Source organism: Falco cherrug, chromosome 6 (assembly GCF_023634085.1).
Source record: "Falco cherrug isolate bFalChe1 chromosome 6, bFalChe1.pri, whole genome shotgun sequence".
Taxonomy (NCBI): domain Eukaryota; kingdom Metazoa; phylum Chordata; class Aves; order Falconiformes; family Falconidae; genus Falco; species Falco cherrug.
The window spans coordinates 57,749,683-57,762,717 of record NC_073702.1 but is presented as its reverse complement, the minus strand read 5'-3'; the positions used below and the strand labels follow the sequence as shown (position 1 = coordinate 57,762,717).

At 39.0% G+C, this 13,035-nt stretch overlaps 1 protein-coding gene across 1 annotated transcript; it reads left to right on the top strand.

Annotated features, from left to right (window-relative positions):
• The first annotated feature begins 2,621 nt into the window (after positions 1 to 2,621).
• CENPW (centromere protein W) lies at positions 2,622 to 10,461 on the top strand. The gene is made up of 3 exons (XM_055714510.1): positions 2,622 to 2,749; positions 7,719 to 7,832; positions 9,525 to 10,461. The coding sequence occupies exons 1-3, from the start codon at positions 2,660 to 2,662 to the stop codon at positions 9,549 to 9,551; spliced, it is 231 nt and encodes a 76-aa protein (XP_055570485.1). The 5' UTR covers positions 2,622 to 2,659; the 3' UTR covers positions 9,552 to 10,461.
• Positions 10,462 to 13,035: the final 2,574 nt, after the last annotated feature.

The following is a 13,035-nucleotide window of genomic DNA, read 5'->3' as shown; positions in this document are numbered from 1 at the left end:
TGATTCACTGTAATCATTAATTCATGTGTTAATATAAATCAAATAATTTAAACATTGTGATTTAGTTTAGTTAAAATTGTCCATTGTAATGTATAATGTACAGCGATGTAATTTTTTCTTGTTCTACAATATTCCTGTATTAAACTATTCAAAAATCATATTTACAGAAATATTTACTGATAAAGAGATTAACATATATATTCAATGAGAAATTTTAGCTATTGAAGTTCATGTTTGCTCAGTAAATCAGAACCTATAATTTAACACTTTTACATTGGACCTCTGTTACCAATTGCTTGCAGTAGCTGATGCCATAAATTTTCCCAAACATCAGAGAAAAGGAAATCTGGTAAATAAGTAGATTTGAGACAGCACTTTCAATTATTATTTTCTGTGGCTAAACCCAAAGAATAGTCTACTAGAAATATAAAACTATCAGAACAAAAAAAAGTCTAATAATTTTTATTTAACGATAGATTTTGATTCAGTCATTGTCTATCTAGCAAGTGCATTACTAAATATATATAGTTACTAGTCTTGAGTCACAATATCTGTCATTTTATGCACATTGCTGCACAGTTTCAAATTTGTATGATGTATTTTAAGTTTTAGACCTATAGTGGAGGCACTTTTGCAACATACACAGTTTATAAAATGCTTGCCCATACCATTTTCCCGGAGTCTGAGATCGCAAGGCCTGATTCTCAGCTCAAGTTAGGTCCAGTGGTGTTACTGATTTATCCCAGCTGTAGATCTGAATCTCTTGACACACTGAATTATTGCTGAACCCAATGCAAGTTTCTATGTGTGTATTAAAAGCATTACAGTATGTGACCCTATGTAGCTCCTGAGTCATAGCCACTTAGGTAACTGAAAAAACAAATGTTTACTTCCAGCAGTGCTGCTGAACTATTAACAGTGATTATTATTAAACTGCAGAACCCGCCCCCCCCCCATATTTTAGTGTGCTTATCCCTTCACAGAAAAAATGTTAAAACTCTGATTTTAAGATCTGCATCACTGTTGATGATTAATGGCTAGTGACAGTCAAAGCTGAAAGAACAAAGCATGGTTTTCAACTATCTGACAGAGCATGAAGAACTGGCAAATCTTAAATTCTCTTGTGCTGTCAGATATCATACTTCTGTTTGGACTACATATTGTGCATATCGCAAAATTCACTAAAATACCAAATCATACCGATTTAAGAACATACTTCAGTAAAACTGATTCACATCTGGGTGCTGATAATTTTGAGTATGTTAAGACAATATATTTATCTTATTAACATTTAAATTTGCAAACATTCCGTACGCCAAAGAAAACAAAACCCCTAATAAATATGCCGAAAAACCCCATACCTCAGTATGAAATCCTGACCCCTTCTCCAACTAAGTACACACAGTCCAAATACACTGAGAATGCCAAGCTACAGGGGCCCCTCTGTGGGGAAACCTGTATTTCAGTCAGCAGCATCCGTCAGCCAAAATAGAAGTGTAGGGACAGACGCTAGAGAAAGGATGACACTTCAAAGTGGTGGCCGATTTCAGAACGAGTGTGTTTCTGTGTACCATTAAGGCAATGCCATGCTTGTACTAACGCAGCATTTTATGCGGATTTATGTGCAGAACATAACTGTCACTCTGGGCTCATTTTAGTGTGCTTTGCGGTGCTAATTAGGCTCCTGGTCCTGTCGTCGGCCCAGACTAGCCCATTTGGTGTCACATCTCCCAGCAAGGTCATGCAAGGCAACGAAGGAGAGAAAAAGTGTGTTGTACAGCTCCCTCTGCTTCTGCAGCAAATAAATCCTATCACACTTCAAGAGAATACTGCCAACTGAAAATCCACAGGTCTTGGCCTGGGGCTTGCTCAGGTGGCACTGTGCCGGTGCCATATTCCCTCCGTTTCGGGAAACCTCTGCACGTGGCAGCAGCCGGATTTGAAGACCAGGTAAAGGCACTCGGGGAACCGCCGCGTCCATTTTCTTTCCTGCTGATTAAAAAAGGCCTGGGCGGAGGTTTGATCAACTTGCTAAAGCTAGAGCTAAACCCAAGTCTCAGCGAGCTTACAGGGGAAGCGGTGTGACACACAGCGGCCCGCGAAGGAACGGCTGTCGCAGCGTCCATCTCGCACCCGCCCGGCGGGCTCCTCCCGTCCCGCGCCCGCTGCCTCCGCCGCGGCACCGCGGCCCTCGCCCCGGCGATCGCTGCAGTCGGGCGCCACAGCCCCCGCCCCTCACCGGCGGCCGGAGCGAGGGCCAGGCCGAGCGCGCCCCAGGGGCCCGGCAGCGCCGCGGGCCGGGGCGTCGGGCACGGAGGCGCCGAGCCGCAAGCGCAGGTGAGACGGCGCCTCTGCCCCGAGCGGCCGGGCCACTGCGGGGTGCGCCGAGAGGGCAGGAGGGTCTCCCCGGATTACTACGATTTCCGCGGTTTCCAGGGAGCCGCTCGATCGCCGCTCGCACGCCGCAGGCGGGAGGGAGGCAGCGGTCCCGGCCCCGGTCCCGGCCCCGGCCACCGCCGCTCTCCTCGGGGGCGGCCGTTGGGAAGTACGTCACGGCGGGCGCGCGCCTGCGCCAGGGCGGCGGATTTGAACGGCGGCGGCGGGCGGGCGGGAGCCGTTGGGCCCCTTCGCGGCAGCAGCGGGAGGAGGAGGGGGAAGGATGAAGCGCACGGCGCCCCGCTCGACTTTGCGGAAAATCATCAAGAAGCACAAGCCTCAGTTACGCCTGGCGGCTAACACCGACCTGCTGGTGAGGAAGGAGAGGGGCGGGCGCCGCGGGGGCGGCCTGGAGATGCGGGCCGTTCCGCCCCTCGGCGCTGCCCCCGGCCCCTGACCGGCGAGGCAGGCGGAGGCCGGCCGCGGTCCCTGGCCGCTCCGGCAGTGTGGGGAGCCCGAGGGCCGAGTCCTTCAGCTCCATCCGCGCTCTCCCGGGGAGCCTGGGGGTGGTAGCGCAGGGCGGGGGGGGGGGGGGGGGGGGGGGCAGTTGGCCGCTTAGGGACAGGGGTCCCTAAGTGGGGACATTTAGTTTCGAAATGTTTTATTGCTTGAAAGACGCGGGCCGGTGGATTGTGCGTGCTGGAGCGCTTTGTAGTTGCTGTGTGTAATGGGATGTCACGTTACTGCTCAGGGTGTTTCTGCGGTGACCTACGGGCAGAGGGGCACAAAACTTGTGGGGAGATGGAGGGCGGGTTAGCCTAATAAAACGTTAGTAAATAGTGGCTGCAGCTTTCTGCAGCTTTCTGCCTGCTGTATTGTAGATTTCTGACCGAATTTGGGGATTCAGGGACAGGCTGATGCATAAATATTGTGTCATTACATGTACACGCTGCTCTTCGAAGAGTTCTATGTAAACGGGCTGAGAAATGGGAATTTGGTTTACGTGGCTGTAACGTTTGTTGTTTATGTAGGGCAGGTCGGGTATGCGGATATCAATCCACTTAATTGTGATCAACGAGTTGCTAAACCATTAAGTCATCTTGAATAATCGATCCTACTTTTGTAGAAGGCCATCTAAGTAATCTGCCCAAAACTAAGGAATGACAAGTCTTGTTAGTTATCTAATGAGAATAAGGTGTTGAGATCCTGTTCATTGCTTTAAAACACCTGTCATAAAGGTGTAGACGTAACAGAACCACATCAAAACAAGTTTCAGACAACAGGTCAACCAATTTGGATTCCTTCTGACCTGCAATAAGGGATTTGTGGCACAGGAAGGGTTTGTCTCACCAAGAAATTACTTGAGTACAGCAAGAAAACCTGACCTCAAGAGATCTTGTGGTAGCTGCTGTGTTGGAAAAAAAAAAAGTATCTGTGGATAAAAAGTATTCTTTGAAGTGTGTTCATAGGCTTGACTTGCTGAACTGTCATGCCCTCTTGTTTACAAATGTGTGTGATTCTCAGAACATTAATGCATGCTGTATACTAGTATGGTACCTGACTTGAATTGTAAGTCTGTATTTCTTACGTGTATAAAAGTTGTCTTGCAGCATCTTGAAGGTTGGTATCTGGGTATATGAGGCTAAATGTAGATATACAAAATTGAAAAAAAATAGATGAAATGAATATGCTAATTACATGAAGGGATTTACATTTGAATGTAAGCTGTACATATTTTTCTAATTGGTCTAATAAAAATAAGATCTTTTCCTACTTCTTTCGCTATCTTTGGAGTATTTTATGGACTAAAGACCTGGCCCCTTGCTGCTTGTGCTCACACCTACTCAAAGCTTACTCAGTGTCATTTATTGTCAACCAATCAAACTTACATAATCACTAATAACATTTTTTGTAGATGTTAGTAACAGTTGGTCTGTGTTTCCATGGTCATGTTAATTAGGCTTCAAGGTAGTGTAGCTGTCTGAAAAAGGGTAAGTGGGACATCCATCCAGATCTTGGGCATTGGTTCCCATCTCTTCTTTGTCCTGGCACCAGCATCCTGTGGATTGCAAAGACAATCAGTGAATTGAATTGACTGAAACTAACAAACAACAACAATCTGACCTAGCTTAAAATATAGCTATGCAAATACTCATTCTAACACAAAGGATGAGATAAGAATGAATTTTAATAATGTGGTGGAAGCATGGATTATCTCTTCTGGTGATGTAAAATTAAATGGCCTTTTATGTTAGGAGGCTTGGCTTTTTTATTTTACCTTTAAACAGGAATGCCCAGGGGTGGGGATTGCCCAATATATTCTTCAAATAAGCATGTGGCTAAAAGCTCTTTAGCTCTTTATTTCTATGAATAAATAACACAGCTGCAGTTTTGCTTTATTTAAAAAAAAAAAAAAAAAGGGTGAGGGGAAAGTTTAGTTCTGTAGTTAGACAAGTAGTAAGTTTTGGGAGTGGTTTTTTAGTGTCTCTCTTATTCCCTACAAACCTTGTAAGAGTGATGGCATACTCTAGAAATTGATACAGTAGCTATCTTAACATGACAAAACCATATACATTTTGAGTAAAGTGCTTGTGTCTTCTGTGGGGGAATAGAGAATCAACTAGTTCGGTTTCTGGGTTGTCTTCCTGAATGATCCGTGCTCTGTGTTTGAATCTGCTGTGGTACTTAACCAGTCTAAGGAGGAGGTCTTCCTACCTAGTTTATGACTTAATCTGATTGTTTTCCTTTTCTTGGCCTTCAGTGATTATTTTTCCTCAATAAATCAGTGTTACCTATGTCATCGTTACTAACAAGTCTGAGAGACATAAGAATTCAGATAATTTTATTAAATACTTGAATGTTTCTTCTTCGGTTTTCAGATTCTTTCAATCAAATCTCTTTGCAATTTGAAGCTTTGTCAGAACCTGTTTCTTAAGTGTTATCTTTCTCTGTGCACAGCGTAGCTAACAAATTTCATCAAAATTTATCAAGAAGCTGATTTTTTGAAGGAGTGTGATAATATTTTTGAGTGAAGAGATAGGAATAGCTTTTAAGGTTTTCCCTATGCTATTAGAACTCAGTTAGTTACCTTTTTGAAAATAAGAGGTAAAGATTTTAGTACTGAAGTTCAGCTGTTCCCCCCTCCTCAACGGCCTGAGAAGAAAAAGCTGCAGACTTTGCTCTTGCTTGAAATTACAGAAGAAAAGCAAGAGCTCAGCTGCTTGTTTTATTCTGTAAGGGCAGGTTTATATTTACATTGCAGGAAAAGCTTGAAGTATTGCACTGAATGACACCTTTTTTCTTGGTTACCAGCACAGAATGATGACTGAAGGCAAAATATCAGTCTAAAGAATTGTTCTAAAGTTATGGCAGCAAAAAAAATTACAGTGCTTGTCCCTGCTATTCGTTAGTTCTGTTGAACAGGTGTGTGGGAGCTGCTGTGCAAGCAGTGTTGTGAGGTTTTACATACGTTTTTAAAACTTTGCAATCTTTTTTTTATGGGAAATAAGCATTCTGTTGTGTAAGGTAGTTTTCACATGTAGTTCAAAACTTTCTAAATTTTATGTAGATGGACAATAATACATAGTAAAGCAATGTCTTTAAACAAATACAGTATCACTTAGGTACTTGTCAGTAACTGCTGCTCATGCTATTCAGTCATTCTGCCTTTCATTAGCCTCTCTCAATTGCCTTGAATAATCTGGAATATTTATTAACATGTGTGCTTTATTGTGGAACGTTCTGATTTTAGTTATGTGACTATTTTTAAACCTATAGCAGGGGAAACTTCTCCACATGCAGCGATTCGCTTTGAAAATAGCAAGATAAAGGTACAGTGATTCTGAGAGAAGACGTGTTTCCTAAAGGCAGTTTTAAAATTAATACTTTTGCCTTTAGGATTCTCAGCAGAAGGACTTGCAAGTATGGAAGCTTTTGTTCCATGTCCCTTTTCTCCCCCAAGTTTTTTCCAGAAACCTAACCTCCATGTTGATAAGTCTAATAATGAGCGTTCTAATGTTGAACACTATTTTAGTGCCACTGCTTGATTCTGTCGGAGATTATTTCTGTGTAACTAAAGAGTAGTTTAAAAATAGCTTTGATATTTTGCTAAATAAATCTGCAAGAACATCTGCTTTTTGTGTTGTAGATGCTCCCAAATGATGCCAAATATTATGTAAATTTATCTATAGCATGCTGGCTTCATTTAATTCAGGAGATTAAAAAAAACCACCCTAAATTGCTTGTCATATGGACAGTGAAATGCCTGTCCTCTAACAGATTCTTTGTGCTGCAAACCCACTGCCAAAGTATTTCCTATAAACTCTAACTTGTTACTTATTATATATTTCTAGGCTTTGCAGATGAGGTATGGCAGAATAAGTATATAAATTTATATAAATATTTCATATATTTTCATATATTTCAGAAGTATTTTTATGCACTCTTGATTGAAAATGTATTTTTGTACACTTCACATAGCAAAGTTAATATTGTTTGAAAGTTTAATTTACAAAAGGTGCAATTACCAGTTTTCAGGCTGGACTGTTAAAACAGTTCACATAATGTTTGTATAATGCTAAAAATTTGTATTACAGGTCACTTATTGCACAGGGGTGCTTTTGGCTGGCAGTTCTTAGTCCACGTTAGATCAGTTCCTTGCCTGCTGAAATTTTTGCTGCCTCTGTACTAGCAGTGTAGCATTCTGTATTGAACAGAATACTGCCCTATCAGTTCTTTTCATGTAAAAAGGTTAAGTAAGCAATGAACTGGGAAAAAAATAGATGGAGCCTCCTGACAGTGGAGAATTTTTTGTTCTGGAGAAATTAATGTTGGTGCTTCTTTACACTGGAAAGGGGCAGAAGTCCTTGAACTTGTCTGTGGTCCATTTGCTGATAAGGCAGGGATAAATTTGCTGTTCGTTAAAAGTCTGGCCATTGTAGTGACTGAAAACTGACTATACTAACTAGTAAGCAAAAAAGGCTTCATCTTATTCTATGATATTTATATTTTGTTATAAAAATACTAATAAAAATCAGATTTGACTTCTGTTAGATCAGTTGTTGTTTGTATGATCATTTCTAGAGCACTTCAACTATTCAAGTATACCAAATTTAAACTTTATTTACTGGAATCTTGCAGTAAGGAATGTCTTGGGAATTTATTGGGACTTGAACTGAGTGGTACTTCATTTTCCTGAGAACACCTTTCAGGAATTTGGAAGCAGTCTAATATGTGAATCCTCTGTCTCAAACAATGAACTTTTTTTAAAAAAAAAACCCAACCAACTATGCTTAAGCAGTTTGAACCCTTCTTGATAATTTTTTTTTTCCCCTCTTTTAAAGGTACACTTGAGCTTCTTACTGTTTCTTCATCGGCTAGCAGAAGAAGCCAGGACAAAGGCTTTTGAGAACAAAAGTAAAATAATTAAACCTGAGCACACTATAGCTGCAGCAAAGGTAATAAAGCATTTGTAATATTTTTCTTTTTTTTGTTTAATGTAAAAATGTATTACAAAAGCATATGCAAAAGTTTTCTGTGTTAGTGTTTATGTGTTTGGATTTATAGTCCAGAACCTGCAGAGACTTAATGTTCTTTAATCCATTGTTGGCATAGTTCACAGTTACCAAGACATCAAATTAACTCTCCTTGCCCTAATAAATATAGCCCTATTTTTGATTATTCCATGTTTAAGTTCATAGTTTCATTATGTGGGTAAGTCTACACAGTAGTCTACCAGCAGGCATCCTGAAAGCCCAGGGAATAGGAGCAAATTCCAAAGTTGGAGTTCAGATGGTACTATATCAAGGAAACATTCTGTTTTAACTCCAGTAATATAGATGAAGCTTTATGGAACAAGTGAGAAATAGTTCAAAGAGGTTCAAATACTTTACACCTTCAGTTCTTACCTGCTTAGTCTGAAAGATGTTTGAAGTGGTTTCTTGCAGCATTGTGTGGATGGTACTTGAAGAGATACTTCGTGTGATGTGTTCAGCAAGCGAAGGACTACGCGAGGATTAAACTGTGGGTTGTTATATGGGTAGTTAAGCATAACAAAAAATTGCTCTATGAATATCTGTGAAGGAGGAACCCTTTGAATTACAGAGCATGGTAAGTTTTGTGTACATGCAAAAGAAGAGAAAGAGGAAGGTACTATGCAGCTTTCTCTAGAAGGGATTTGAGTAGTGCCAAAGTATGACTGAAATCCTTCGTATTCCATAGCTCATTTCACTCGCTAGGATGTATCTGCTTTAGGTTTCATGAAGGAACTCAGTCTTTAATTTGTTGTCTGTTCAACCACCTATTTACTGCTTGGCAAACTGGAAGAACAAAACAGTGTTATCTGATATTTGGGTCCCCTGGATTCTGTTTATCTTCCCCCCCCCCCCCCCCCTCTGGTGAAGTGTTTAGTTTGATACTTTGTATTACTATAGTAACAGAAATATATACAGGATGTGTAGGGTAGCCAAGTGAATGTTACAGTTGGAATTGCATTTGTGATTTCTTTTTAACTGCAATCTTAACATTATTTGAACATTTTTGTGCTCCATTTATTAATTTTTTTTTTAAGATGAGAAGAAAGGAAAAATTGCCTGTATTTTAATAATGTTAACACTTAAATGGTCCCACTTGGGCTTTGAAGTTCATTTTTCAACTTAAACTCCAAACCAAAAAATGTCCTTCCAAGGGTCTGGGTACTCTTGATATAGAAAGAAATAAGGCATTACAAACAAAAATTGAGCGTAGTAGCCATATAATCGCAAACCTTATTTTTATCTTTTTGTCTAGGCCTAACAGGGTAAGAGCTTCAAGGAATATGCTGAGAGCTTGGAAGTGTTATTGGTATTTCTCAGCATTTCATTTTTAAAATAAGCCTTTTCTTTTACAGAGTTCTTGATTATGAATGTTCTTATTAAAAAAAAAAACAAAACAACAAACAAAACCCACCAAACTTTCTGATACTGCATTTTTCTATGTGCTTTATTTCTAACCTTTTCCCTAGTCTTTTACCCTTGGTGGCTATACTCCTGGAAGCGGATTGTTTGGCTAGGTGAAGCTTTGGTCTGATCAGCCTAGCGTTTTGGATTTCTTACTGCAGCCCGGATTGTAGTAATAAAAGCAGTTATAAATATACTTTTTTCTTTTTGCAGGTTATTTTAAAGAAAAGCAGAGGCTAGAAAACAGACCACTGGAATTTCAAAGCATGTTTTTCTGTGTTTTCTTACTAACGTGAGATCCTGCGAGCCAGCTTTTGCACGCGTGGAAGTATTTATTGATGTCTATCTCATGACTATTTTGCTGTTTCTTTAAAAAAACTAATTTAAAAATCTTACAATGTATATTTTCATACACTTCATGCATACTATTAAAATGTGTGTCACTTGCCTTGAAGACTTCCAGCGTACCTTATTTCTTCCATAATAACAGAGGGATGCCTATACCATAGTCACTTTTCACGTACAATGTGACATTTATTATAAGTGTGAAACTTTTAAAGGAGAACAGCAATAAAAATGCAGGTTCCACTAAATCCATTATAGATCAAGTCGTTGAAAGTAGATTTACTAGTTAAACAAAATTTTGGCTTTCAAAACAATCACTGTAGAAACTAGTGTATTGAATGCCTTGGCTTCGATTTATTTATAAATGTCTTAATATTTTCTAAATAACTTTGAAAGATAGGCTGAAACTTCTGTGTTCTGGGGAAAGAATACATACTTTGTATTCTAAATAGCACTCAACTGTTAAGCTGGTCTTTTGTTTGATGTGGTATATGAGACAAGTTGGTGGTCTCTGATGCAGTTGGTGTGGAGAGATGCATGTTATGGATAATAAAAGATCTGGCACAGCTGATGTTTTTGAAGTTAGATCCTGTACAAATAGTGAAGATCAGTTGGCATGAGTGCCAAGCTACTTCCTCCTCCCTTTCGATGAGTGTCATCCTAACTTGTCAGAAGTCTGGAAATGTTCATTATGTAAAAATATCTTCTTAAATTAAGATCATATCTGTTCCTAATCTGATATTTTAAAACAGCTGCTGAATGCTTTTCTTAATAAATCTTTTAATAAAGATATAGTTGAAACTCACATTTTGAGCTGGTAATACAGTTTTGTGGAATATGAGGTATCTGATGCTTATGCACAGTGATCTATTCTTAAAATAAAGAATTTTAAGAAACATTTTATATTGAGTAGTCTAATTCTGTTTAACAAGTTACTGAGTGTATTCTAGAAACTCAGTAAAAAAGAATTGCATTTTATATTTTTGTAATCTAAGGAAACTGTCCACATACTTTTAAAAGCCTGTACAACTTTTGAAAAGTCATTCTTTTACAGTATGCAGAAAGAAAGGATGACTCTTCTGCTTGCTTAACTCAGGGGCTTAGTTTAGTCTGCTTCTTGTAAGGTTGACTAGATTCCTTACTCTGCATTTTCTTCTCTTATTCCATTGGAATCCACAAAGAAAAATGAGAACATACATGTGTAGAGGATATTTGGACTTAATAATTTGAAGTACCTTCTCGGGAATAAGGGAGATCTGGCTAGGTATTTAATTACTGTCTGCGATTTAACAGTTTTATTACAATACTAGATTTTCCTTTGTTAGAAATGTTTTCTCTTAATTTTTCCCTGAAATATTTTCTTACGGTCTTGTAAAACCACATACCTTTCCTCATCATACAGTTGTTTGAGTGCTGTAGCTTTTGGAACTTGTTTTGATGTCCACTTCTTATTTTTTATTTGCCTAGGAGCAAGATCGACTGTGAGTTTAGCAGAGTGTTCTCATTCTTATGTAGTAGATGGATAATCAGCTACCATTGGGGAAGGGAAAGAAGGCAAGGAAGGGTTAAAACCAGCCACCAGTGCACTGTTATAATATCTTACACAGTGTTTTCGGCTTGTGTTCATAGTTAAGAAAGTGCCTTTTTTTTTTTTTTTAATTGGAGAGGGTTTTTTTCTTCAGGCCTGAGACGTTTGAATCCGAATGTATTCTGTTGCTAGATTGCGACTACTTTGTGAATGTTTCATACTAGCTGAAGCAGGCAGGTATTGAGAAGACCTGAATAACTTGGCAGGTCTCTTAATTTTCAGTAAGCATTTATTTAAAGTTTAATGTGGTTGATGTAGTGTGGTTAAGCATTCAGAAGTATACAATGCTCTTATTTTTTTCTAGTATCTTCTTGAACATTCACTACAAGGTTAATTGTATTCATATTTGGCAGCTCTCCTGTACTCCTTCGTGTATATACATAGGGTCTCTTCTACTCGGTACTCCTTACTAGATTTTAAAAATCGTAACGCCTTACGGCAATGTAGTCATGAACACTTCCAATTAATACAACTTCGGAGAATATATTAGTAATTCTTTTCCATTATTGAATCTCTATTTAATGACAAAACATCAAAGCACATATTTCTAGAAAATGTCTTTTTAAACTAGATCTGTGGTGGAAGTCCTAACGAGCTTGGGTTCTCTTATTTAAATTCCTGTGTTGATTCTCTGTCATTAGTAGAAAAAAGGCAAGGATTATTGAGGGAAGAGTCATGCAGATGCATTGTCTCTTCTACGCTTCTGTTTCCATGAAACCTTGAGAAATTCAGTGTTTAGAAACCACTGAGGCTATTGACTCACTATTGAATTTCCTCTGGTTTTAAAGGTAAGATTCAAGAGATTTTGGGAAGGGGGGTGCTCTGACAATACAGTTATGACTCTTCATTTCCTCAGAAAACAGGATAGAAAACATAAAAATTTAAATGCACAGTAAGACGTTATTCAGGTTTTCCATTCTTTCTTCTCTTTGCAGCTTTCTCAGTATGTTTCTGTTTCATGTCCTACTGCACCCTTTCACTATGACCATTAATGAAAGAGGGAAAAGTAAGAAAGTAAGAAAGAAGAATTTGGCAAAAGTATTTGTGGTGGCCCTCATGTTGGTTTTCAGCTTTTCATGTAGCTAGTGTTAGTCCCTGGGCCAGCGAGTGGCATCATAAGTGCTTAAGGCACAGAAGAAGAAAAATGTTTATTGATAAGCAGGTGGCCATGAGGGAAGAGAGTGTTTTCCCTTGTGGGGTGGTGCTGCTGATATTTTTGTTTCATCTCATGTATGGAGTGACGGAATAAAGAGGATCTGCTATTTGCCAACTTAAGTAAGTCTTATGAGGAGTATGGACAATTCTAGCTCTCATGGTCACATCATTTTTCTTGCAAGTGAAGAGAGAAGATAGTTGTGAAAACTTTAAAACCAGATTCATGCACCCTTTTATTTTGTAGGATGTGTAAGTTTAATATTTTCTGAGTGGTATAAATCACCTGATTCCTAGATTTAAAAGTATTTTTTTAAAATGTGAATATTAAGAATGGTATATCAGTGAAGGTAGATCCATGGAGAGATCTAGCTGTTTAACTCCTAATGGAGTCAACAGGAATATATCAACCTGTATGATGTTGTGGGTTAGGGCCCAAATAATTACTGTCCTGTCTGAATCTAAAGCTATGTTGGATTATTAAGTCTGCTGTTTTGATTCAGAAAATCAATACAGGTGGTAGAGAGGACACTTACGCTTTGGAGTTTCATTGTGCTTGTATGTGGGGGAATGCATGATTGCTAAAAAAAAAAACCACCTTAAGTTGCATAATACAAATAGATACAAATAGGACATATT